The following is a 25,994-nucleotide window of genomic DNA, read 5'->3' as shown; positions in this document are numbered from 1 at the left end:
AACAACAAATATTTAAATTAAATAAATCTACTCTAAACCGAGCTCCGATACCATATTAAATAACCACTAGCTATACAATCTTAAAATGTCGAAACACGCTCCGAAAATGATCTTACGGTGTTTAACAAACGTAAAGTTTAGAAATGTATTTAGGTTGGAGTACAAAATGATAATTTTATCATTCCTGTAAATCTCTATAATTTATTCATAAATCACTAACTCGTATCTCCGCCTATTTCCGATTTCCGAAATATTGATTAAAATAAACATGGCTAAGACAACTAAAATAGCATGGACAGACAGTAAACATTCGGGATCTAACTCCTAGTTTTAACTATCTCAGTCGTGTGCATTATAGTATGATGACAATATATAGGATACTGTAGTGTCCATTCATTAGTTCAAGTGGGAAAGAATCTTGTAGTTGCCCAACACTGTTTTACTCACTTGAGCAAACTTTCCCATTTCAGATCTCTATCATTCCAATCTCAGTAAGTTCACTTTCACATCTTTTAGCATTTTACATTTCCCAATAATATTACACACACACAGAAGATTCATGTGTGTTCAGTTTAATTTAGTAGGGTTCAAGTACAGTGTAGATCTGTGGTACTTAAGTTTTTATAGTTAATGGGCAGCTTTTATTAACTGTTTTTGTCTAGTTATTTGATTTAATTGGATCACATGTAGTTGAGTAAGTTGTGTTAGAATCTTGATTTAGTTGCATTTCTTAGAAAAGTTGAATCTTTTTGAGTTCTTGATTTGCTGTGCTTAGTTTGAAGTTGTGATCTTTTTTGGTTTCATGTATTTGTGATCAAGTGAAATTATATGATGAAAGTAACTTCGCAAGTTTGTGGATCTGTTTCTGCTGTGTTTTGCATTTTTCCGCAATTTCTAGGCTTTGCAGTTTAATTTTGATGATACTTTGCTTCTTGTAATTTGCTATATCAAGTACAGTTAAACCTCTTTAAAGTAATAGGGTCGGGACCAAGAAAAAATATTACACGTAAAAATACACTGAGTTGGGACCGGAGAAAAATATTATTTTAGCGAGGTTATTACTTTATCGATTATTACTTCATCGAGGTTTAACTGTACATAAGCATTTTGGATTTAATCAACTGTAGTTTAAACGTCACAGTTTTGGCGTGATCTGTGAAATTATTAAAACCACGGATCTTGTAATTAGCTTACGTTCTAGATATGATGACATTTTTATGGTTGCATCAACGTACTAAGCTCAAATAAATTCATTTTTAGTATTGAAGTATATAGTATACTCCGTATCCCACGCAGAGTAATTGGATACATCTCTTATGTGAAACTAACAGAATGTAGAAGTGAAATATATTATTTGTGCTAATTTTTTCATACATTTTGGAATTTATTATTATGATATGGGAAATTGTCCATATTGATCTCCTCTTGTCTAAAAAATCATAGTTATGCATGTCCATTTAAGTCTATTATGTTACTTGTAGTATTTGATTGTTATAACAGTAAAGGAGTTGTAATATGTAGAAACCTTATCTGTGTTGGGTATTCATACTACAGGCTCCGGCTATTTTAATCCTAGCAAGTTTATTTTGTTCAACCTGCAAAATTAATATCAGTTGTTTCTCTCTTGCCTCTACAGGTTGGTCAATAAGATTGTATGTTGTTTGCACTGGAGTAACAGAATCTGAACGTATTGAATCTTGAATAAGATTGTATGTTGTTTTTGCTAGTTACTTAATTTGACACGAAAGAGATTAATGAGATTTTTCTCTTGTGGAAACTGAAGTGGATAGGGAAACCCTATTCAGCTAGCGAAAATAAAATTTTAAATATGAAGGGAAAACCAGATGGATCAGATGGATCCCAGAAGAGACGCTTGCTAACTTCAGTAGCTGTTGTCACAGTCTTTTTGTTTCTGTATTTTTATTTTGGCTCCCGGAGCAGTGCTGAGTCCGCATTAGAGTATGGAAGCCGGTCCCTAAGGAAGCTTGGATCATCGTATTTGGGTAATGATGAAAATACAGATTCTAGACAAGATGACACTTCATTCAAGTTGGGCCTTGATGACAGTGAAGATGGTACAGTATCAAAGAGTTTCCCCGTAAGTTCTCTTTGTACTAGTCTACTTTGTGGCTACCTGCCTGTCTTTTCTTTAATGAGAAAAGTAATTAATTTTGTTAAGTTTAGGTATGTGATGATAGGCATTCAGAATTGATACCCTGCCTAGACAGGAATCTTATATACCAAACAAGACTAAAATTGGATCTTTCTTTGATGGAACACTACGAAAGACATTGCCCAGTGCCTGAACGACGATTCAATTGCTTGATTCCGCCCCCACCAGGATATAAGGTAAGTTGTATCTGAGCAATTTGAGAATCGTTTTGTTAAATTATCACTATTTGGTTAATTTACCTTTATGTTGTTTATCACAAATGTTCTACTTCAGATCCCAATTAAGTGGCCAAAAAGCAGAGATGAGGTGTGGAAAGCAAATATACCTCATACTCATCTTGCAAGTGAAAAATCTGATCAAAACTGGATGGTTGTCAAAGGTCAGAAGATTAATTTTCCTGGTGGAGGTACTCATTTCCACTATGGAGCTGATAAGTACATCAAATCACTTGCTAATGTAAGACTTCTTAACCACAAATCGCTCATCAGTTTTCCTAGAAGATACTTGACAATTATGTGCCAAATTCTTTAGGATTGTCTGTTAAAGTGTTAGACTTTCTCATTCCTCTTTTTGAGATAGTTCTTGTTGGTAATTTGATATGGCAGATGCTCAACTTTTCAGACGACAATATAAACAATGAAGGAAGATTACGAACAGTTCTGGATATTGGTTGTGGTGTTGCAAGTTTTGGGGCATATCTTCTTTCAAATGATATACTTACCATGTCTGTAGCACCTAATGATGTGCATCAAAATCAAATTCAGTTTGCTTTAGAGAGAGGGATCCCCGCGTATCTTGGGGTCTTAGGGACGCAGAGGCTTCCCTACCCTAGCAGATCATTTGAACTCGCCCACTGTTCTCGTTGTAGAATTGATTGGCTGCAAAGGGATGGAATCCTCCTCCTTGAGTTGGATAGACTTCTCAGACCTGGAGGTTATTTTGCCTACTCCTCTCCCGAAGCATATGCACAAGATGAAGAAGATCTCAGAATATGGAAAGAGATGAGTGCACTTGTAGAACGCATGTGCTGGAAAATAGCCGTGAAAAGGAACCAAACTGTCATATGGGTCAAACCACTAAACAATGATTGTTACATGGAAAGAGAGCCTGGTACTCAACCACCTCTATGCAAATCTGACGATGATCCAGATGCTGTTTCTGGTGTACCAATGGAAGCGTGCATTACCTCCTATTCTGATCGTAAGTTACTTTAATCTATTATTGCTCATAATGTATTAACTAGAGCAGAAGAATATTCATTTGAGGGTTTCGATTCGTTTTTTTATAGGATTGTTTTAATATAATCTCTGAAGGCCTATGATGTTGAGGACTTCAAGAACATCAGCATAGAGCCTAAAACTGCATACCCACTTTTTTGGTTTTGTTTATCAGGTGATCATAGAACTGGGGGAAGTGGACTTGCACCTTGGCCTGCACGCTTAACTGCTCCACCTCCACGGCTGGCTGATTTTGGTTATTCAAGTGCAACGTTTGAAAAAGACACGGTAATCTTAATCAAGACTCCGTCTTTTTTATTTGTTATCACTTATCATATATGTCCTCACCTTTGCATATGGATGTTCTCTAGAAAACATTAAATACATGACTAAACTGTAAACATTTTTCATTTGCGCACAGGAACTTTGGCAGAAAAGGGTTGAGAAATACTGGGAGCTACTGAGTCCCAAGATTTCATCCGACACCTTGAGGAACATAATGGACATGAAGGCAAATCTAGGGTCATTTGGAGCTTCACTGAAGAATAAGGATGTCTGGGTGATGAATATTGTCTCCGAAGAGGGACCCAACACCCTCAAGCTAATATATGATAGAGGCTTGATTGGCTCAGTCCACAATTGGTACGTATTCTTATTTTTTGGTTAACAGAACTGGTGCCTGGACATCATTCTGAATTTTTATGTTGCAACATTGATATGAACTATATTGTTGTTTTATAATCTTTACGCGTAGACTGTAGATTTATATCTTTGGTATTAGTAAGCAAATGTTTCGTGTCGAATGATGCCACAGGTAGTTAATGAATTCTGATTCTAGTTTGCCTCAATATTTCAGTGCATGATTCTAAAATGTCTGTTGCTCAAGTATGAGGCTCGTCTTGTCACGAGTCTACACTGTTTCTTTAGATATAACATCTGAATTCTGGAATAATACTTGAAGTTCTTTAATATGCATCTTAAAGTGTATTAATTTGAAAAACCATTGATAGGTGTGAAGCCTACTCCACATATCCCCGAACATATGACCTGCTCCACGCCTGGACTGTGTTTTCAGACATCGAGAAGAAAGGTTGTAGTGGCGAGGATCTCCTGATTGAGATGGATCGCATCCTCAGACCAACAGGTTTTGTTATAATCAGGGACAAGCAACGTGTTCTCAATTTTGTAAAGAAGTATTTAACTGCATTACATTGGGAAGCAGTAACCACAGATTCCTCCTCCGAAGATGAAGATGGGGATGAAACTGTACTTGTCATCCAAAAGAAGTTGTGGCTCACAAGTGAAAGCCTGAAAAACACAGAGTAGTAAAATCTTGGTTAGTACTGCCGTATACTTGCATACCTTTAAAGCCTAAGGGATCTACAGGGTCATCGCTGTATGTTGTAGAATTACGCAAACTGTTTCGCTTCAATTTATTACACAATTTGATATAGTTGATAAATTCTTGACTGCTTGTTTTTTGTACTACAATACATTTTTTGCCATGCAATGGTAAAAATAGTTCAAATATTTTAGATTGTAAATGTATACTCAAAACGCCACTAATGATGCAGCAACTCACTCTTGTAGAAGGCTCCTGTGAGCTAATTTTGCACACGGAGCTGTAAACTGTGGCTTGTTGCCCATCGCGCTGTGTGCTTTAATCTCTGTTACATCCGAAATTCATGTTCCATTGTTCGAGCTCTTCTAACTTGCTTCTATTAATGCTAGGCTTCGTACGATTCATGGCCTTCTTAAAATCTTCGTGCATTAGGCCTATCACCTGATACAGTTCACAAAATGAAGGTTGATGACAATGAAAAGGTTGATTTGTACTTCTGAGGAAATCTTTCAGCATCGAGTTCTACAACTTAGCACATAAAAATGCCAAAATCTCAGATGAGCTCGATGTAATTTGCAGAAAAGATGATAAAAGAGAGACCGAAATACAATATTTTCTTTAAATGTGATTGTAAAACAACGAAAAATAATATAAACCTTTAAATTTATTGAGAGGAGTACCTGGTTCGGTTTGAGTTGGTGGTCCTAAATATCACTTCGGAGTTAAAAATGACCCAAAATGTAACTTCTGAAAATAATGGTCCCAAATGTCACTTCTGAAAATAATGGCCCTAAATTTTAGTTGAAAACGGTACATCGTATGGTGTTTATGCAAAAGGCCCAAAACGCTGCACTTTTGTTAGATAAAGTAGCATTTTGGTAGTCGGGACCGTTTGGAGCCAAAACGTTACTTCAACTAAATAAAAAAATTTTAAAAAACCTACGTAAGCAACTTAATATTCTATCAGAACTAAGGTAAAGATATTAGGTGGTAAAATCGTCGAAAAATAGCACCTTTGGATGGTGTACGAAGACCAAAATATAGGTCTTTTCTCGCCATTGGTAGGATTATCAGTTCCTTTAATTCATTTAAACGTACTTCACCATTTTATCTCAGACGGGACAAGATTAGACAATCAATGTATAGCCAACTGAGATTAGTGCTGGAAACAGACGAGAATCAGTTAGCCTATGAAGCAACTCTTCAATCTCAAACTAAGCATCTAAATTATGCTGCTCTAGGAGGACCTGGTGTTTGGATATCAATTAAAGGGAAGGAGGCAAAACTAAACTCTGAATGGGAAGCATTTACATAAATGTGAGGTCTTGTGAAGAAACTTTAAAGTTTTCGGTGTTCCAATCGAAGCAGCATACAAAGTAATCGATAAAATAACCAACAACGTGAACTAATTCAAACTACATATATTTTTACGGGGTGTTGAGGTTTAGAACCTTGTCAAAGACGACGAGGGAGGGTGTGCGAGTATGTTTAACTAGCAAAAACAAAAGTATCCATGCATGCAAATAAAGAAAAAACAAATGTACCCATAGCATCTGCATCACTAACAGACTTCTCTGTCTCTTCCATGGCCAAATCAAAGTACTCATTAAGCTTACACGCAGTACGTGAAGTAGTAGATTGTTTTATAAATAGAGATGATAAATAGGAGAAGATTGAATAGATAAGTTGTTTTAGAAAACCCATTGAGCATCAAACAAAATTTGAACAATATACTTCTCAAGATGAAGAATTTTTATCATTGTGTTTGTTGAATTACTCCCTTTAAACTGTAAATATCCAGACTTATCAAACACTCATTAAGAAGTTGAGTTATTGAATTAGAAGAAAGGAAACATAAAACTACTTCATCTGATTCGATTCTTGGTCATCCCGAGAATTATTCGAGAATGGTACTCATTGAAACATATAATTTGTTTTAATACTTGACAGGTGCATATATTTGAATACAAGTCAACTTTCAAGTAAAACAAATTACTTGCTCCAACAAGAGATAATGTTAAAAAATGAGTACTCGCGGAGATTCAACAAAGTAACTTCTAATAGGGAAACTCAATTTCAAATTCAAGTGAAAAGTGATAACTAGTCAGATCTTTGCTAGTTCTTGAGATTCACAGACTAATTGATGCTGGCACTTTTGACTGCATTTTTGAGCCCTAATGTGCATACTGATTGTGAGAGGAGGTCATCCACCGCTGAAATGGAGTCATTGTGCAGGCCATCAGTAAAAATCAAAGTTTGGGGAGTGCCGTGAATATGTTTCCTTATAGATTTGATAATTTCGGGTTGAATCCCTTTATCAGCATTGGAGTGTAGTCCATCAACAACCTGCAATTGCATATAAAGCTCAATAGTCACATCTCATTGAACAAATTCAACTGGCAGACCGCAGACTGAGTGATTTATGTTAATTAAAGACTTCCATCTTGACTAGCTACTTGGTGCTATTTGGTTTAGCTGGCGCACTATTATCAGTTGCTGAGGAGCTCGCCTGCCTTGTTGGCCACATTATATTTTACTTTATGGAATTGACCTCTCCAAAAAAAAGAAGGGAAGATTCAAGTATTACCAATAATGAGATGCCAGCTATATCAACAGCATTCAAGGAGATAAGCTCCAAAAGCCTCTCCGGCGTAGACATGAGAAACTCTGGCTCACAGCTCCTAAGTCTGAAGGGAAAACACATGCTTAGAAAAAATATATTAGTAGATGTGTGTGCATGTACTTGAGTATACTTTTATATAAAAATTTATCAAAGACATGCCAAAAGAAATTTACACAAATGAGTCCTGGTCTTAAAGCAAGGTATAGTCTTTTATGCATATCTACCACATATTAGTTCTTCACTTGCTAATACAATCTTTCAATTACTGTTGTTGTATGCACATCCAATTTCAATTATAACACATCTACATATGAAAATGCCAGAGCAATAATGTGCCTAATCAACTTAATACAAGTACCACTAGTCAGATAGTAAAATTTTAGGGACGTCATCATAGGTACTAGAATTGTGTAGGGCTACATATTACTATATACTAGTATATACTTGGTAGTCAAGAGTCAACAGTACACTAATGACTAGTTTGACATCTATACATAGTAGAAGATATTGGCTTTCATAGATCATTTCTACAACTGCAAATCTGGAAGGAACTATCAAAAAAAGGAAACTATCTTCTGGAGATTACTAGTCCACTACAAAATTCTCTTTCTTTAACTACTTTCCTCCATATGTGATATAACTACCTTTTTAACATCGGTTTCTCTCTTGAATCTGATGTATTCTGTCAAGTCTCTTCTACAGTTGTGTAATTATTTAACTTCAATTCTTAAACTATTTACATTAGTCCCCTTAAGTTCTACAACATTTGTAATTTCCATCAAATTCAATAGGAATGAAAGAGTTTTTCATGATAGGATGCAATTATTCGGCATCTATTTAACATATGTTTTGGAGAGGGGGGGGAGCTAAACTCTCTCTTAAGATCAATAACAGAAAGTCTTCTGAACCTAGTTATCAGGAAAAATGTCATTAATGGAAAAATCAAACCCTGGTGTTGCTCGTATCTAATCGTAAACATTTTAATATGCTGAAAAAAAATTGCTAACTTTTTTATAGAATAGGTGCTACACATATCCAATTTTCTACAAGCAAAAAGTTAAAAGGATTAACAGGATAATTGACAGCCAATCTCTGAAATCAAATTTTTATATTAAAATTAAAGCCCGAAAAAAAACGTCGACCTACCCTTGAATCTGATGATCTAGGGATGCTCCAGAATGCAGGCTCACAGAATGAATTCCAAGAGCCTTTAAAGGCTTGCACACAGAGCGAACCTGATCAAAACCAAAATTGTCATACAAAAAGAGGGAAAATAATAATAGATAGTTTGAGGTGACAATGACTTCCTTAGATTTTCATTCGAACAAGAATTACAGTTGTACATTAGGAAATATGGCAAATAGAAAGATTCTTTTATATTTTGATAGATAGTTTGCTTTTGGGTTTTGGAAGAAGTTGATATAATGTACTTAAAACTGGCACTCGGTCATTTATACGAGGTTGTCAGTATGTTGAGGAGGTCCATCAAAATTATTTCCTAAGCATTAAGATGTGTGTGTGTGTGTGGTGTAAGAAGATACAGCTCCGTATGCAAACATATGACTGTACAAACGTCTAAACATTAAGACCATCAGATCACGAAGCATGTTTTGAATGAGGATGTAATAATCAATGGAAAAAGATAACTTCTCCAAATGACCAAATATATATATATATAAAAATTGACTTGTACAAACCATTGAGGCTTTCTCTTTAGATGCAACAAGGAATAATAAGAACGGTATAGGGATCGACAATCCTTCTTTTTCCTTCCTTGCTATGGTATCCGCAGCAGTTGAAGTTATCCAAGCAATTTGCTCTGCTGTAGAACAAGCTCCACTAGTATCTACCATGTCTTTTCCAAGTGAAAAACATTTCCAGAATTCAACTCCCCAAGTGTCAACAAAAAAAGGTTTGTCCACGTCAGTAAAAGATCCTCGATCATGCCGCAATTCATTCTGTATTGCATTCAAGCACAACATGAGAAATTTAGAAGGGCACTCTTGGGTTTCAAACAAGTGCCCGTTTTTTCCACTCTTCCCGGCTAGATGAGCCTTTATTTTCGTAATATTCATATCGTCATCCTGTTGCATATCATCAATCATATGCTCCTTGTCAACACCCAAGTACTTTCCCCTTCTCACATGAGCCATATCGGTTTTTTTCTTTTCTGTCTCCGTATTACCCTTCCCCCGATCAGTTTTTGAAGGCTTTTGTTTCTTTTCTTTTATCTTATTAATGTCATCATTGGCATATCTGTCATTAAAGGGATCCTCGGGAGTCGGAAGACTATAACACATTCCCTGTGGAGTCACAAGATGCAATACAACTCAGAAATTAAAAAACTCACGTTCATTAGAAAAAGAATCAAGCATTATATGTTCCATCAATCTTTTTAAAATACTTCCTTCACGTTGACATGAAGCAGCTTACTTACATTACAAAACAAATAGTGTATTAGTGTTGTTTCGTTTCTTCAGATATATTAGTATTTCCTTCATTTTTTTCACGTTAATTATATCTATCGTAGTATGCCAACAAATCATTGAAAATGACGAAAGGGGGAAGATTGTAGACTAAGGGAGGATTTTTGAATGAGAGCACGAATTTTACCACCTGACATTATGCTGGAAATTGCATAGGGAGATGGAAGACGGTGCATTAACAATGCTGAGGGTGAGGAGGTGCAGTCTAGTGAAAAGAGTGTTAATTACTTCCTAAGATAAATCTCGATTGAGAACTAAAAGCAGAGTGGCAATTCATTAGAGGAAACCGAGGGGAGAGGGTAAATCATTTTGCTTTTGCTACTACTGGACAAGTCCTACGGATCCTAAGCAACGAGGTAATACTCCAGAACTCATCAAATAACAATTACAAGCATTTGGTAACAACTACCCCCTCAATAAAACAAGCAATTTATCCCGAAAAACGACAATAACTAATCCCGAAAAACGCCAATTTCTAAGCTATGCACTTCACATTTTATTAATCCCTACTACATTTTAACTTACTACAATTCATTCCTAAACAATCACTCCTATCTATCTTTCATTTTTGATTTTATGTTTTATACAATTTATAAGTAACTTATAAATAACTACTTATAAATAACTACTTATAAATCGAAACATGTATCTAATTTCCGACTTATAAGTTACTTATTAGTTATAAGTTACTTATTTACGGAAAAAGTATATACCTGACACTGGGTGCGTTTACCAGTCTTCCGGCGCTTCTTAGCAGCGATAATAGCGGCAACACGAGTCGACACTTTAAGAGAATCGTTTTGTTTTCTTGTTTTCAGTTTGTTCTTTCTCCTCTGCCGCGAGTCATCACTTCTGCCCATTTTACTACACAACTTTGAGCTGCGTTTGCTAAAAAAAACAACCTCAGCTGTGTACTTTTGTTTAGGTCATCTGTAATAAGTTTGTACATTGGGCCGTGTGCGGGATATGGACTTTGGGTTTGCTGATTTTATCATGTGCCCGCTTATTGGGCCTTAACATGACCAGCTTGATATTGGGTCATCCGTTAAACTTAATCTTAATAATATGTTACTTATAACTCGTGCTATTATTATATATTGTAAATTATAATTTTAATATGTTACTTGTGTGATTTGAAACTTATGTGTCCTTGAATAATAATTCTTAAAACTATATTTAAGTGTTCTTGTCAATTTGATCTGACGATTTTGGATTGAGTGATCAGGGTAATAACAACCAGACTTTGAATATTTTATTTTTAATATAATAATATAAATAGATAGATAGATATCAGACTTTTAAATTTACAAAATCATTAAGGCTAGAAAAATAAATTTGAAATTAGTATATAATTAAAAAAATGTTGATAAATAATAATTACAAACATTTTACGAATATGTGGATAGATAAATTACAAAATGATAAAATGTCCTAAATTGGTACCAAAACGAATATCAAATGTCACATTGTGATTGACTATAAATCTATAATGCAATTAATAATAGTGCATCACATGTATTTACATAAATTTTTTTAATAAAATGATATCAATTGTCAAGTTACATATATATCACATCATTTGAAAATAAATATTGATACCCAATTTGAAATTAGTATATAATTAAAAAAATGTTGATAAATAATAATTACAAACATTTTACGAATATGTGGATAGATAAATTACAAAATGATAAAATGTCCTAAATTGGTACCAAAACGAATATCAAATGTCACATTGTGATTGACTATAAATCTATAATGCAATTAATAATAGTGCATCACATGTATTTACATAAATTTTTTTAATAAAATGATATCAATTGTCAAGTTACATATATATCACATCATTTGAAAATAAATATTGATACCCAATTTGAAATTAGTATATAATTAAAAAAATGTTGATAAATAATAATTACAAACATTTTACGAATATGTGGATAGATAAATTACAAAATGATAAAATGTCCTAAATTGGTACCAAAACGAATATCAAATGTCACATTGTGATTGACTATAAATCTATAATGCAATTAATAATAGTGCATCACATGTATTTACATAAATTTTTTTAATAAAATGATATCAATTGTCAAGTTACATATATATCACATCATTTGAAAATAAATATTGATACCCAATTTGAAATTAGTATATAATTAAAAAAATGTTGATAAATAATAATTACAAACATTTTACGAATATGTGGATAGATAAATTACAAAATGATAAAATGTCCTAAATTGGTACCAAAACGAATATCAAATGTCACATTGTGATTGACTATAAATCTATAATGCAATTAATAATAGTGCATCACATGTATTTACATAAATTTTTTTAATAAAATGATATCAATTGTCAAGTTACATATATATCACATCATTTGAAAATAAATATTGATACCCAATTTGAAATTAGTATATAATTAAAAAAATGTTGATAAATAATAATTACAAACATTTTACGAATATGTGGATAGATAAATTACAAAATGATAAAATGTCCTAAATTGGTACCAAAACGAATATCAAATGTCACATTGTGATTGACTATAAATCTATAATGCAATTAATAATAGTGCATCACATGTATTTACATAAATTTTTTTAATAAAATGATATCAATTGTCAAGTTACATATATATCACATCATTTAAAAATAAATTTTGATACCCAATTTGATATTTCGAGCACTGTTTATTTTTATTTATTATATGTACTACTTGTTCCCATCTATTACTATTTATTTATTTTTAAATTTGTTATTTCATTGTTAATATTTTACTAATCAAATTGGTTAAATACATTTTAAAAGTACGTTATTTTTCTATATTTTTTATTTGTTCTAATATGTTTTGATTAAATTCATTATTTTTAAATATTTAAGGCTAAGAAACTATAAGTGCTCTGTTCTAGCCTTTGCATATGCAATTGTTAGCGATTTTGAATTAGTTCGGTTTTTCGCTCACCGCTAGACCTTTTAATTTTTTTTTAGAAGCGAAGGGTTGAGAAATGTTAGGAGCTACTTAAACATGGATTAAATCTCACAACCGGATTGAAATGAAATCTAATATGCCTCAAGATTTGCAAACTCATATGGATAAGGTACTTGAAGTTTCACTTAAAAGCCTGTATATGAAGCTTAGCTTAATGTATTCTCCAGTCATAAGCCAAATTGTTTATTTTACAATGATGCACACTTTCTTTTTCTACTATTTATTACACGATTTAATAAGGGGATGGAGGAAACTAATCGAGGCTCCGGCTAACCTGAAAATTTTAATAAAAAACCTTATATAGATATACGGTTACTATTTGTTAGGCCGGAGTGATTATAGTATATGAATATATCATGCAACAGGGAAGTGATTATAGTATATCAAGGTCCATTGGGTTCATAATTCTCTCCGTTCATATGAGAGCTTTTTGTTTTCTCTCCGTTCAAACTTTTAACCATTGAAGTTTGGGTCGTGTGAGTTTGTTAATATGTCAAGATATCAGGATTTGAATGAGTGTATGGCAGGTTTGGATATAGATGAGGAAGAAAATACAGCTTTTGCTTTTGATGGGGATGTGGAGGAGGAAACAACGAAATATGAATTGTGTGCAGTTGGAAGATTTCTTACAGAAAGGAATGTGAGTGTACGTGCAATGAAATCGAAGTTAGCGGATGTTTGGAAGCCGGCAATGGGGATCAATATCAAGGAGCTTGAACCGGGAATTTTTCTGTTTCAATTTTATCATAAAGAAGATTTGGGGTGGGTGCTGAAGGGAGGTTTGTGGTCATTCGATAATGCAATGCTGATTATAGCTGCAATACCACAGGGGGAGGAGCCCATGAATGTTCCACTTTGGCACGTTAATTTGTGGATTCAACTCTATAATTTACCTACTGGATTTATGGTGGAAAGTGTTGGGAAGCAGCTTGGTGATTTTTTTGGAGAATTTCTGGAGTATGACACCAAGAATAACTCGAGTATATGGCGCGAGTTTATGAGGGTTAAAGTCAGAATTGATGTAAGGAAGCCATTAAAACGGAGAAAGAAAATAGTGAAGAGAAATGGGACGGAAGTAATCATCAATTGCAAGTATGAACGGTTGGGAGACTTTTGTTTTACGTGTGGGCTAATGTCACATACTGAAAGGTATTGCAGGAAATTTTTGAACAGGGGAAATGAGGAGATCAGTAAAGACTAGGGCAGCTGGTTACGTGCGCCGCCACGGCGAATGACAGGTCCGGTGAAAAGTAAGTGGTTAAAGGAGGAGGGGGATTCAAACTGGGAAGAGCGGGCTGGAAGAGTCAACTGTGATCCGAAATCAAAGGGGGGTAACAACGTGGAAGACGGAAATCAGCATATTGTAAGGGATATGATTAGTTTACAGGGGAAATCAAAGGAGGTTGTTACGTATACAGATAAGGCATGTGTAAAAATAGCGGGCTTTCAGGGATTGGATGGAAATTCAAATTTTGGAAGTGGGCTGGAGGATGATGAGTTTAGTGGGCTTAAATTTACTGAAAGGAAAAGAATGAGGGGAGGCCCAGAAGTGTATGATGTTATGGATACTACTGGTGGGTTAATTACAGGCCCAAATTATAAGAGTTCACACACAGATGCTGCTCTTTCTGTAAAGGATTGTGCAACGTCTTCCAAAAATGAATTGGCTGAGCTTGCGTTGCAAGCCAACCATCAACAATGAAAACCTTAAGCTGGAACTGCCGAGGGTTGGGGAACCTTCGAGCAGTTCGAATTCTAGGAGATTTGGTTAGATCTCTAAAACCTGACTTTTTGTTTTTGTCTGAGACGTTTTCAAATAAAGAAAAAATAAAAGGGTTGTGCTCGAAGTTTGGCTTTGCAGAGTACTGGTCAGTTGACAGCAATGGCAGAGGTGGGGGTCTGGCTGTGTTTTAGAGGAGAAGTGTTAGCTGTAAAGTTAGTAATTTTTCAAACAATCACATTGATGTTCTTATGTTAAAAGACGATATTCCAGAATGGAGGATGACATGTTTTTATGGGTTTCCAGAACGTACGAGGAGAAGGGAATTGTGGAGTTATATAAAGGAGATTGCAGGTAGGTCATCGTTACTTTGGTGCATTGTGGGAGACTTTAATGATATGCTGAGTGAATCTGATAAGAAAGGAAACCATAAACATCTGCAAGGCTTACTGGATGGTTTTCGTAACACTGTTGAGGATTGCGAGTTAATAGAGCTGGATTTAACAGGGGGTAACTACACATGGGAGAAGAGCAGAGGTACTAAAGACTGGGTTCGTGAACGTTTGGATAGGGCTTTTGCTACAGCGTCATGGTGGAATTTGTTCCCTCTCTGTAAACTTAGCGTGCACCATACTATATACTCTGATCATGATCCAATTCAAATTAATCTCTGTAGTTTGGATCACTCTAAGAAGAAGTTTCGTTTTCGTTTTAAAAACACCTGGCTAAAGGAAAAGACATTTCATGAGGAGATTAGTAGATACTGGACGAATATGGCCCCGAGTCAATTTTTACCAAAGCTGTTAGATCTGTCTGGTTTTATGGAGAAGTGGGGTAAAGAGTTTTTTAATAAATTCAGGGAGAAAATTCGAAAACAGAAGGAAGTTATCAACCTGTATGAAGACTGTGCAACTGATGACAGAACTAAGAAGTATTTTGAAGAAAAAAGCAAGTTGGATGAGCTATTGATGCATGAGGAGGTTTATTGGAAACAAATAGCTAAATCATTTTGGTTGTTAGATGGGGACTCCAACACGAAGTTCTTTCATGTTTTTGCTACGACAAGGAAGAGGTTGAATCATGTTACTAAACTTAAAAATGAAGATGGAGAGATGCTGAAAAACCATGAAGAAATGTGTCAGGTAGTAAAGGAGTATTTTCAGAAATTATTCTATCATGATGGTAGAGAAGAGGAGGTCATTGGAAGTACAATCGAAGAGGTTATTACTGAAGAGCATAACAGGGAACTCGAGGCTGATTTTACAATGGAGGAATTTACAGAGGCAATTAGTCAAATGCATCCAGATAAAGCTTCGGGACCGGATGGACTAAACCCGGCATTTTTTCAGAATTTTTGGAAATTATTAGGAAAGGAAGTGTTTCAATGTTGTAAAAGATGGATGCTTGACCTATCGTTTCCTGCAGAAATTAACAACACAAATGTTGTGTTAATCCCGAAGAAAGAGAATGTGGAGACTATGAAGGATCTACGCCCCATAGCACTGTGCAATGTGTTGTACAAGTTAGTTGCTAAGGTCCTGGCAAACCGTCTTCGAAAGCTGCTACCAGGGATAATATCTGAGAATCAGTCAGCGTTTGTGCCAGGGAGGAGCATTACAGATAATGTGTTAGTGGCATTTGAGTTATTGCACTATATGAAACAGAAGAAAAGAGGGTCAGAGGGGGAAGTAGCGTTAAAGCTTGATGTTAGTAAAACTTATGATCGAGTAGATTGGGGGTTCTTAAGGAACCAAATGCAGAGAATGGGTTTCTCTAAAAAATGGATGGATTGGATCATGTTATGCGTTACAACAGTATCGTACTCTATAAACTTTAATGGCGCTCAAATTGGTCCTATTACACCAAGGAGGGGGTTGCGTCAGGGAGACCCCTTGTCCCCATATTTGTTCCTATTTTGTGTTGAAGGGTTGTCTAGGTTGATCAAGGATGCTGCTGCGAGGAGTAAAATTCATGGTTGTCAAATTACACTACAAGCTCCGGCAATAACTCATCTGTTATTCGCAGATGACAGCTTTTTATTTTGCAGAGCAGACATTGAGGAGGTTAAAGAGATAAGGGAGGTGTTGCAAAGATATGAGACGAGTTCAGGACAGGCCATAAACTTTCAAAAGTCTGGGATTTTTTTCAGTTCCAATGTCAGGATGGATAAGCAGAATGAAATTAAGGACCTGCTGGGTGTTCGAAATGATTTGAGTACAGGGCATTATTTGGGGCTCCCATCGCTTATTGGAAGGTCGAAAAAGGTGGTTTTTAACTATCTAAAGGAGCGTATATGGAGTAAAATTAAAGGGTGGAGTGCAAAGTGTTTGTCGCGAGCGGGCAAAGCAGTTCTTATTAGAAGTGTAGCACAGACGATCACGTCTTATGCTATATCTTGTTTTCTAATTCCTAAATCACTCTGTCAGGAGCTTGAGAGGATGATGAACAGTTTTTGGTGGGGATCAGGTCAAGACAATAAAAAAGGTGTTAAGTGGTTGTCATGGACGAATATGTGTTCATCTAAATGCACAGGGGGGCTGGGATTCAGGGATTTACATGGGTTTAACCTGGCCTTGTTGGGGAAACAATATTGGCACTTCATCAAGAATCCAAACACGCTGGTGGCACGGGTGTTTAAATCGAAATATTACCCAAATAGCTCTTTGTTGGATGCAAGTAGAGGTGGTGGGGCGAGCTTTATCTGGTCGGGTTTGTGGCAAGCAAAAGAAGCTGTAAAACATGGTTTCGGATGGGTGTTAGGAGACGGGGCGACTATAGATGTTTTTAGTGATGCTTGGCTTAGAGGGAAAGAAGGATATAGGGTTGAGACTGTACGAGCTGTTGAAATAGAAGTTGTTAAGGCTTGTGATTTATTTTCTCCTGGTGTAAAGAAATGGGATACTCAAAAGGTGAACAGTTTATTCTTAGACTGTGATGCTAAGGCGATATTAGCAACACCTATTCCAATTAATCAGGTAAGTGATCGCATTACATGGACAGAAGCTGTAGACGGGAAGTATAGTGTCAAATCTGGCTATAGGTACTGGCATACTAGAAATGGAGTATATTGTGATGATGCTCATGAGCAAGGATGGAAAAAACTATGGAAGATTGATGTACCACATAAGATTAAGATCCTACTTTGGAGGATTTGCAGAAACAATGTGCCTGTTCGGAATCTATTGAAGGGAAAAGGTGTACGAACAACTATAATGTGTCATATGTGCGGAGTTGACGTTGAACATCTACTTCACGTGTTCTTGGACTGCAGCTACGCAAAGCAGTGTTGGGGGTTGTTGAATGCAGAGTTTGACAGTTCATTGGTGGAATCAGCACCGAGATGGCTACTTGAAAGACTGGCTATGGAATCACAGGAAGTTTTGGTGCAAACGGCCTCTATATTATGGGGTATATGGTGGGCGAGAAACAAGCAGGTCTGGGAGCAAAAGAAACTGACACCTGAGATAGCAATGCAATGGAGTTTAGCTCAAGTCAGTCAGTGGAGAGAAGTGCGACGTGAAAAGAATGGGATGCTTGGGTCTCGATTACAAAGTTCTAGATCAGAGGTGGTGAGGTGGTCAGCTCCAATAGCAGGTAGATTAAAGTTAAATGTAGATGCATCTGTTTTCAGTGGTTATTCAACATTTGCAATGGGAATGGTGATCAGGAACCATGGTGGTGAATTCATTCAGGCAAAGAACTGTAGGATTGCAGGTGCAGTATCGGTTTTTGAGGCTGAGACAAGGGGTTTGTTGGAAGCTCTGCAGTGGATCAACGAACTGCAACTTAGTAATGTGGATATTGAAAGTGATTCTATGCTCACGGTTAATGCGGTTGTCAGAGGAGCAGAAAATTATTTGGAAGTAGACAATGTGCTACACGAGTGTCAAGTACTTCATGAAAGTAATTCTAGTATCACTATCTCTTATGTTAAAAAGCAGGCCAACAAGGTTGCCCATTTGTTAGCTAGGGTACCTTGTTTGGTGAATTGCTCTAATGTTTTTTGGTCTCCTCCATTCTCTATGTTGGAGACAGTGATGTACGAAGCAAATTTGAGTTAATGCAATTTAAGTTGTTTTCAAAAAAAAAGTATATCATGTAACTGGGAAAATGTACACTAGAGATTTGTGTACATATTGATGAAGTTGAAAGGGAGGAAAATGTGGAGGTTACTATAAGTGGATTTAGGATATGATCTTAGAGGATTTCCAAAAATTTCTTAATAAGCTCTTAAATATAAAATAAACAATGTAACTGTTAGAGCAAATCCAACAGTGCCTTATATTCTTTTCCTAAACTATAATTTGAGATATTTTGAATAATCAGGTGCTCCAACAATGTCCTGGTCGTGCCTTAAAACACTAGGACATCTATCGCATGCCTCATTTTTAAGGCTCTGCTAGACATGTCTTATTTCAAATTTGTCAATAAAAAATTATTTCCCTCCTTTTTTTATACTTATATTCTCTCTCAATTTTTCCATTCCCTCCGAATATAATTCAAATATAATATTATTTTAACAATAAGACGCAACTATAAGGCATGTTGTTGAAGTGCATACATGAGAATATTGTCATAAATTACATAGACATCATATTTTATAATATTTTTAAGGCATTTATTAGGACACTCTTGGACTTGTTCTTAGCAAGTTAGGACATAGATTTTCGTGACAACTCCAACAATACTATTTATTTTGCCTCTTAAGAGTATCTCCAATAATATTTAATTCATTCCCTAAATTTAACATAAACTATTGGATCCTAATAACTTAAGACATCAATATATATTCTAATCTCCAACAACATTCCCTATATTCATTTCTTATATAATATTTTATCATTAAAAGATATCATTATTACAAAAAGTGAAGAAAGAGAAAGTACTTCATTCAAATATTTATTATAAAATAAAAGTTAGAAAATGAGAGAGATTAGCTAAAGATAAAGAATTTGAACAAGATCTTAGTGGATCTTAGTGATTTAAGGAATTACTAGGATACTGTTCAAGTAGTTTTTTTTTCTTATTCCTTATATTGTAGTTTAGGACTCCAAATAATCAAGCTCTTGAAGTTGCTCTAAGAGCAAATCCAACAGTGTGCTAGTAGTTTTCTTATAAATATTATAAAATAATAACTCTTAGAAAGTTAGGACATGATTTTATATTTCAACTCCAACAATGATCTTTAAATTCATCCCTTATTATTATTATAATAATAAATCTGAAAAAATATGAACAAAAGTGGAAGAAAGAAAAAGTAAAGAGTGGAAGAAATAGTGAGAAATTAATATTCAATTAATAAAAATGATATAAGGGATGATTAGTTGTTCCTTAAAGATAAGGTACGGAGGTGATGTATTAGCGATTTAAGAAATCACTAGTGTCACTGTTGGAGCGTCAATTTAAGTCAAATTCCTTATATTTAAACTTAAGAGTCCATTTAAGTAAGTTGTTGGACTTGTTCTAAGTTATATTTTATTCATATTTCAAATTGGTCCTATAAAAAGAAGTTAGGAGCTATCTAGTGGCTCTTAAAAAAGATTAAAAAAGAGAAGAGAAAAGAGACTCTCAAGGTTTTTAAAAGTCACTAGGAGCTTGTATTTTTGACAGGCTCTTTATATTTTGTTTAAGAGTTTGTTTGAAGAATTTATCGGAGATTATCTTAGTTAGGAGACCAGCTAAACTGAAGTGAAGTAGAAGTATAACTCTCTAAGAATACAAACAATAATAATTTGTCTCAAAACCATAATTTCATTCCCTTTAAAACTTTTGAAATTTTCATCTCTATGTGTTGTAACAATCAGTTGTCTCGGTCTATATATATGATTATATGAAAATTTCATTCACTTTAATACCTTCTAGCATAAAATTCTTAAATTTTCAGTTTACTTAGACACGAATAATATGTTATAACAATTATATATCTAGATTCGGGCTAGGTGTGTGGTTATGAGTGAATGTTTGCCGCTTGTGACCCAGTAACATTGAAAAACACAAGCACCCAAAATGAGGCCAATATGTTTGCCTTTGCTTTTAGGCAAATACACTTCTCATCAATATTGTCGGAGTTGTCGTCGTAACTTGCCATGTTCTTTAATCCCTGCATTGCTAACGTTAGATCATGTTTCAATTGTCATGCTTCATTCATTCATTTGTAATTATCCATCTCCCCCGCGCGGCCGCGCCATCTCTCTCGCCCTGCCTCTACTCGATAATTATGGTATACGACACGTAAATACAACACGAAATGATAGGAGTAATTGAGTAATTAGTGTTTATAATCGAAAAATTGGTACACGATACACAAAAAATAGGAATATACTTAGCGTCGAATTTGGATTTCCGATATAGATACACGATACGGAACGAAAGTATATGAAATAAATAAATAGTTTAATTTCTAAAAATATATTTATTTCTTTTTAAGACATTTTAATGATAAACAAAATTTATGTTATTTATTTTTAGATTCGCGATCGTGCATGCAAAAAAACAAGATCAAATCATTGAATTTATGTTTTTAATTTCAATTTAATGTTGAACAATTTATAGTTTGATTTACTTACAAGTACATTTTCATTTATTTTATGTATTTGTATTCAGAATTTTGTTGTTTATTATCCAAGACTATTTATGTTGCATTTCTTGACAATTAATTTTTTTACGTGTATAATTTGTATACTTTATTATATTAAATGATTAAACATGAATGTATTAATTTTGAATTAGTGTCACAAAATTGATATACGAATACAAATTCAAATCAGGTTCGGGTTTAAGATTTGATACACGAAAACGCGAAATTATGCAACCCAATATGTTGCCCTTCTAGTCGTCTACCCACCTACAAAGTAGAGTTTTTGTATATTCTTATGTTGCACTTGTACTCCTTTACTAAAAACAGATTTGTTCCATTTGTATCCAACAATTTTATTATTTATAATTTTACTTTTATACTTTAGTAATAAAATAACTTATATGGTAAAAAATGGTGTAAAATTTAGTGTTGGTGGGTTGAAGTTGAATTTGAAAATAATATATTTTTTACACTATTTTGGTATAAAAATTACATCAAAATAGTGTAATGGGTTGGAGATGCTTTTAGCGTTAGAAAAAATTGGTGTCAAATTATATAGGCTCATTTGAATATCTTATTAATAATTTAAGGTTAAGAAAATATTTATAATTACTAGCTCACAAATTACAATAGCTTACGGAGTATTAGTTTTCGCCGAAAAGGCACATAATTTGCAAAATATAAAATAATTCCTCAAAATTATTGCAGAGTCGGATTTAGTTTTAGTTTGATTTGGACCTAAAATTAGTATAAAACTGGGCAGCATCATCATATACAAACTGTTTAATTTGGTTTCGGTAAATTTCGTAACTTTTGTAATTTAAAACTATGCTATTTAATCTAAATATATTTTCACATTAAATAGTGAACAACCTTATTAGATGGACTTCGTGCCCGTTTGTGAAATTTTAAAATAAGTAACTTATAATTTAAAATGATTAAGTGCGAAATAAGTGATAAATTGATAAATACTTATAAGTTCTATAAGTGTTTGGATAAATTTACTTATAAGTCAGAAGTTTTTGTTACTTAAATGAATTAAAACAAATAATTATTAAATACAATTATCTTAGTTCATTAATCTTAAATTAGAAAATATTTAAAAATTTATATTTTAAAATCAAAACTATAGAAAAAAGTGAAAAAATAAAAATAAGTTGGAAAAAAGTACGTCACTGCCAACTTTCAACTTATCAGCTTATAAGTTATAAATTCAGCTTATAAATTGGGTCGACAAACACTCGTCGATAAGTTGTTACGGGCTTATAAGCCACAAGAGGCTTATAAATATATTGTCAAACATGCCCTTCATACATATGCAATAGTTAATTAATTTCCTCGTACCTGTTATTTAAATGTAAAAACATAAATGTATAATGTAATATAATAACCGTAATTAGTTATAATTTGGTTTAACAGTTATCCCTCATTTTAATTATTAAAAATAAAATAAATAGTATTTTATCTCTACTAAATTAATAAATTAATAACATATTAGACAATTTCATTATCATCCTAAACTACGAATCACAACTTATCTTCTTAAAATACAAACACAACTTCTTTCCAATTATCTTATTATTTTTATTATAAACTTATTATTATCATTTATTTATATGAATATGTTAAAGTTAATGTTACAATATAGTTTGACCAGTAAAATTTTAAAAATATTTATAAATTAACAAAAACCCGTATATCGCACCAAACCTAGTGTAAGTAAAGTTGACTTTGCATAAGAAACTAATTAGTGTAATCATATTAAGACAATATGGATATAAGTAATATTTTAATATTAGTAATTAATATAATGTAAAAGGTTGATCTTTATAACCAAACTTTTCCTTTATCCGGGGCATCGACTTTGAAAATGGTTCCCCAAAGTTGCCATTAATTGAGGAGTCCCTCCCAACTTGATTTTCCACAAATTGCAAGCATTACGGTACCGTAAAATCACGATAAATTAATACCTTTGAGATCATAAAAAAAATTTAATTAATCAAAATATTAATATATTAATAAATTAATAATTTATTAATTTATCGATATATTAATAATTTATTAATTTATGAAGATATATTATTTAAAATTTTATAACATATACAATTCACAGAATAATAATTTATTTTCATCTATTGAATACCTAAAATAACATTAAGAAATATTTATGAATTTAAGTAAATTGTTGGATGATGAACAAATTATTAGCAGTGTCTTGGGAAATAAGAAAGAAGATGAAGTTGATGAAGATGATAGTACACAGTTGGAGCTAGTCTCACTAAAAATGTCCTTAAAACAATAATTATATTACATAATTTTCTCTTACAATATGAACATAGTAGGCCACACCTCCATAATACATCTTGAAAGATTCAAGATCAATTACAAAGCGACATCAATTTTAAAAAGCAGCATGTTACAATTGAGCCTTACTATAAAAATGAATCTTAAAAATTTATAATTTTGATGTAATATGCAATAATTAATTTATATATTATATGAGACTCATATGCATTAATAAAAAATATTATCTTATAAATTTAGCGAATTATTAATTTAGCATAAAGGGTCCGGCTCGGAATTACAAGAAATTATTAATTTAACGAGGTTATTAATTTATCGAGGTTTTACCGTAGATCTTTTCTTGTAGGCAGCTGCACTTTAAAATTGCGTAGTTCTTTCCATGTTTAATTGAAATTGAATGTACGCCAGATCGTAAATTAAGACGTGTTTGGAAAATATTAATGCTTTATAGCGGTTTGTAAATATTTTTCAATAAATAAAATTTAAAATTTGAATGAGTAATATTAATTGGTAATAAAGTCTCCTGTAATTTTTTTCTTAATTTTACCCATTTGTCACATATACTATGTTATATTCATTATTTTAACTTATAAAATTTTAATTGTAATAATACAATATACTCAATTCAATAAATATAAAGTACAATATTGCATACTTCTTTTTACAAACAAAAAATTAATTCAAACGTAATAGAGACGGGACAAACCCCTAATTTCCAATACAATTAGGTTGAAAAACAAATAACATATTTAAAAAATAATAATTTATTTCCTGATCATTTAACACACATATTTTAAAAATTCTTGAATTTAAAAACGAAATAAAAAATATCTCAATTGATCCAAACTCCACTAATGAAAACAACAAAATTAAAATTAATCTTATCAAATAAAAACTATTATTAGCCTGATGTTCGGAAACACCAATTTGAGATCGGAAGAGCGATATTCCGGCTATCTACGTGCCGAATATCGGTTATAAACATGCCGAAAGTGTAAACTATCGAATGATGCACAATCTATGATTGAACGGTGAGTTATTGCAATAATTACTACCGTCTCAGATTCGATGCGGACATTCAAATCCCAAAAATATTAATAAATATATTTTTAACAAATCCAACACCGCAAACTCAAACATAAATAAAGAAAAGCATAACAAAACATTTCAAAAAAAGAGATAAACAAATTTTTGAAAAGGAGAGACACACAAACCTAAAAAATAAGTTTTATTGTAGGAAGATCGACAAAAATAAAAGAAAATAAATAAATTGAGCCTTTACATCGGAGAAAACTGGTAAAAGCCCTTCTTGTGAAAGGATAAAAACTTCGAACCCTCCATACTCCGTACTTTTAATTTGATCAGAAAACTTTAAAAAAATAAGATGTATTATTAGGAGAGTTGACACACATATGGCATGTTACAATTTATTATTATTTAAATTTTGGAGCATTATTTATATTAATAATATATTGTTGATAATTTATGTGTTAATTAAGTGTTTAAAATATTTTGTAATAGCATAAAGAAGTTTCGTAAAAGAAAAGTATAAAAAAAAAAAATTATAAGTGGGAGAATATGCACGAAGAATGAAAATTAATAATGTAACGATTGGAGATTTTCGCAAAATAGTTTATTGAGAATAAAAGTCGGTATTATATAATTCTGTGGCTTATGTGCAATTTCTGTGAAATAGTAAAATAGTAAATAAAAATGTTTTGTTCCATTTTGATGAGTCAATAAAGGTTATAAGGTATGTTTTGAAAAGTGTAAATAAGTCAGTTGTTGTCGGGCCGTCAGATGGGGTGTGACCCGTTATGTGAAAAGTGGATATAATGAAAAGATTATAAATAAAGAATAAGTGGATTATGTTAAGTTATGAAGGATATTAGTCCTCTGTGTATTCGTGTTATATGGATTCGTAATTATAAAAGCTATATTGTTATTTGGATTACCGGGTAATTGTTATACGCGTAATCATTTGTAAAAAGGGAAAATTATGTGTTAAGGTGTGAAAATATGAGTTGTGGTTGATGTTATTACGTGAATATGTGTTATTTGACGGTTACTGGTGTGAATTTGTGATTCATGAGTTTTTAAATATTTTAAGAGGATTTATTTGGTTATAATAAGGATTATTTGATCCTTATATATTTTTTATAAAATAATCAGAGTATGATCAAAGTATGTCATTTATTTTATTATCTCTGAAATAGTCTTAGAGACTTTTTAAAAATGATAGTTGGATTTATTTTGATATTCTGGTATTTTAAAATAATTTTTTTGAGTTTATTTCTATTGTTAATGAATTATTTATAAAATTCATAGAAAATAAAGTATTCGCTCAAAAGTTATTTTAAAAATGTGGGCAGAGGGTTAATTTCATATTCTTTATTTTAAAAATAAGAGTTGTGTCATTTTTAGATTTTTACAAAACTATTTTTATATTATTGAATTGTATTTATAGATTTTTAGATAAAAGAAAATAAAAAATAATCATGATTTTGTGAAATGCCCATGGTGCCCCTGCACCATATATCTCCCTCTTCCCCAT

At 33.0% G+C, this 25,994-nt stretch overlaps 3 protein-coding genes across 3 annotated transcripts; 2 read left to right on the top strand and 1 right to left on the bottom strand.

The window, feature by feature from the left end:
• The first annotated feature begins 339 nt into the window (after nucleotides 1–339).
• LOC141675871 (putative methyltransferase PMT3) lies at nucleotides 340–4,920 on the top strand. Its single transcript, XM_074482073.1, has 8 exons — nucleotides 340–491; nucleotides 1,637–2,098; nucleotides 2,185–2,349; nucleotides 2,447–2,629; nucleotides 2,779–3,373; nucleotides 3,566–3,678; nucleotides 3,812–4,032; nucleotides 4,401–4,920. Exons 2-8 carry the CDS (start codon nucleotides 1,829–1,831, stop codon nucleotides 4,714–4,716), a joined length of 1,863 nt encoding a protein of 620 aa, XP_074338174.1. The 5' UTR covers nucleotides 340–491; nucleotides 1,637–1,828; the 3' UTR covers nucleotides 4,717–4,920.
• Nucleotides 4,921–6,583: 1,663 nt separating this feature from the next.
• On the bottom strand, nucleotides 6,584–10,756 carry LOC141675855 (uncharacterized). The gene is made up of 5 exons (XM_074482072.1): nucleotides 10,555–10,756; nucleotides 9,053–9,658; nucleotides 8,502–8,590; nucleotides 7,320–7,419; nucleotides 6,584–7,078 (listed from the first exon to the last, which is right to left on the bottom strand). Exons 1-5 carry the CDS (start codon nucleotides 10,699–10,701, stop codon nucleotides 6,869–6,871), a joined length of 1,152 nt encoding a protein of 383 aa, XP_074338173.1. The 5' UTR covers nucleotides 10,702–10,756; the 3' UTR covers nucleotides 6,584–6,868.
• Nucleotides 10,757–13,359: 2,603 nt separating this feature from the next.
• LOC141714738 (uncharacterized) lies at nucleotides 13,360–14,040 on the top strand. Its single transcript, XM_074518242.1, has one exon. The coding sequence runs from the start codon at nucleotides 13,360–13,362 to the stop codon at nucleotides 14,038–14,040; it is 681 nt and encodes a 226-aa protein (XP_074374343.1).
• The last annotated feature ends 11,954 nt before the right edge of the window (nucleotides 14,041–25,994 follow it).

This window comes from Apium graveolens, chromosome 1 (assembly GCF_009905375.1).
Source record: "Apium graveolens cultivar Ventura chromosome 1, ASM990537v1, whole genome shotgun sequence".
NCBI classification, from domain to species: Eukaryota; Viridiplantae; Streptophyta; class Magnoliopsida; order Apiales; family Apiaceae; genus Apium; species Apium graveolens.
Note: the sequence above shows the minus strand (reverse complement) of the source record. Positions and strands in the feature narration are given on the sequence as shown.

Excerpts from the sequence above, each read along its gene's own strand:
- LOC141675871 (XM_074482073.1), top strand. The coding sequence starts at position 1,829 with ATGAAGGGAAAACCAGATGGATCAGATGGATCCCAGAAGAGACGCTTG. Across the intron at positions 2,350-2,446 it reads CGCCCCCACCAGGATATAAG|ATCCCAATTAAGTGGCCAAA; the intron begins GTAAGTTGTATC and ends GTTCTACTTCAG. Across the intron at positions 3,374-3,565 it reads CATTACCTCCTATTCTGATC|GTGATCATAGAACTGGGGGA; the intron begins GTAAGTTACTTT and ends TTTGTTTATCAG.
- LOC141714738 (XM_074518242.1), top strand. The coding sequence starts at position 13,360 with ATGGCAGGTTTGGATATAGATGAGGAAGAAAATACAGCTTTTGCTTTT.
- LOC141675855 (XM_074482072.1), bottom strand. The coding sequence starts at position 10,701 with ATGGGCAGAAGTGATGACTCGCGGCAGAGGAGAAAGAACAAACTGAAA. Across the intron at positions 9,659-10,554 it reads GTAAACGCACCCAGTGTCAG|GGAATGTGTTATAGTCTTCC; the intron begins GTATATACTTTT and ends GTGACTCCACAG. Across the intron at positions 7,079-7,319 it reads TAGCTGGCATCTCATTATTG|GTTGTTGATGGACTACACTC; the intron begins GTAATACTTGAA and ends ATGCAATTGCAG.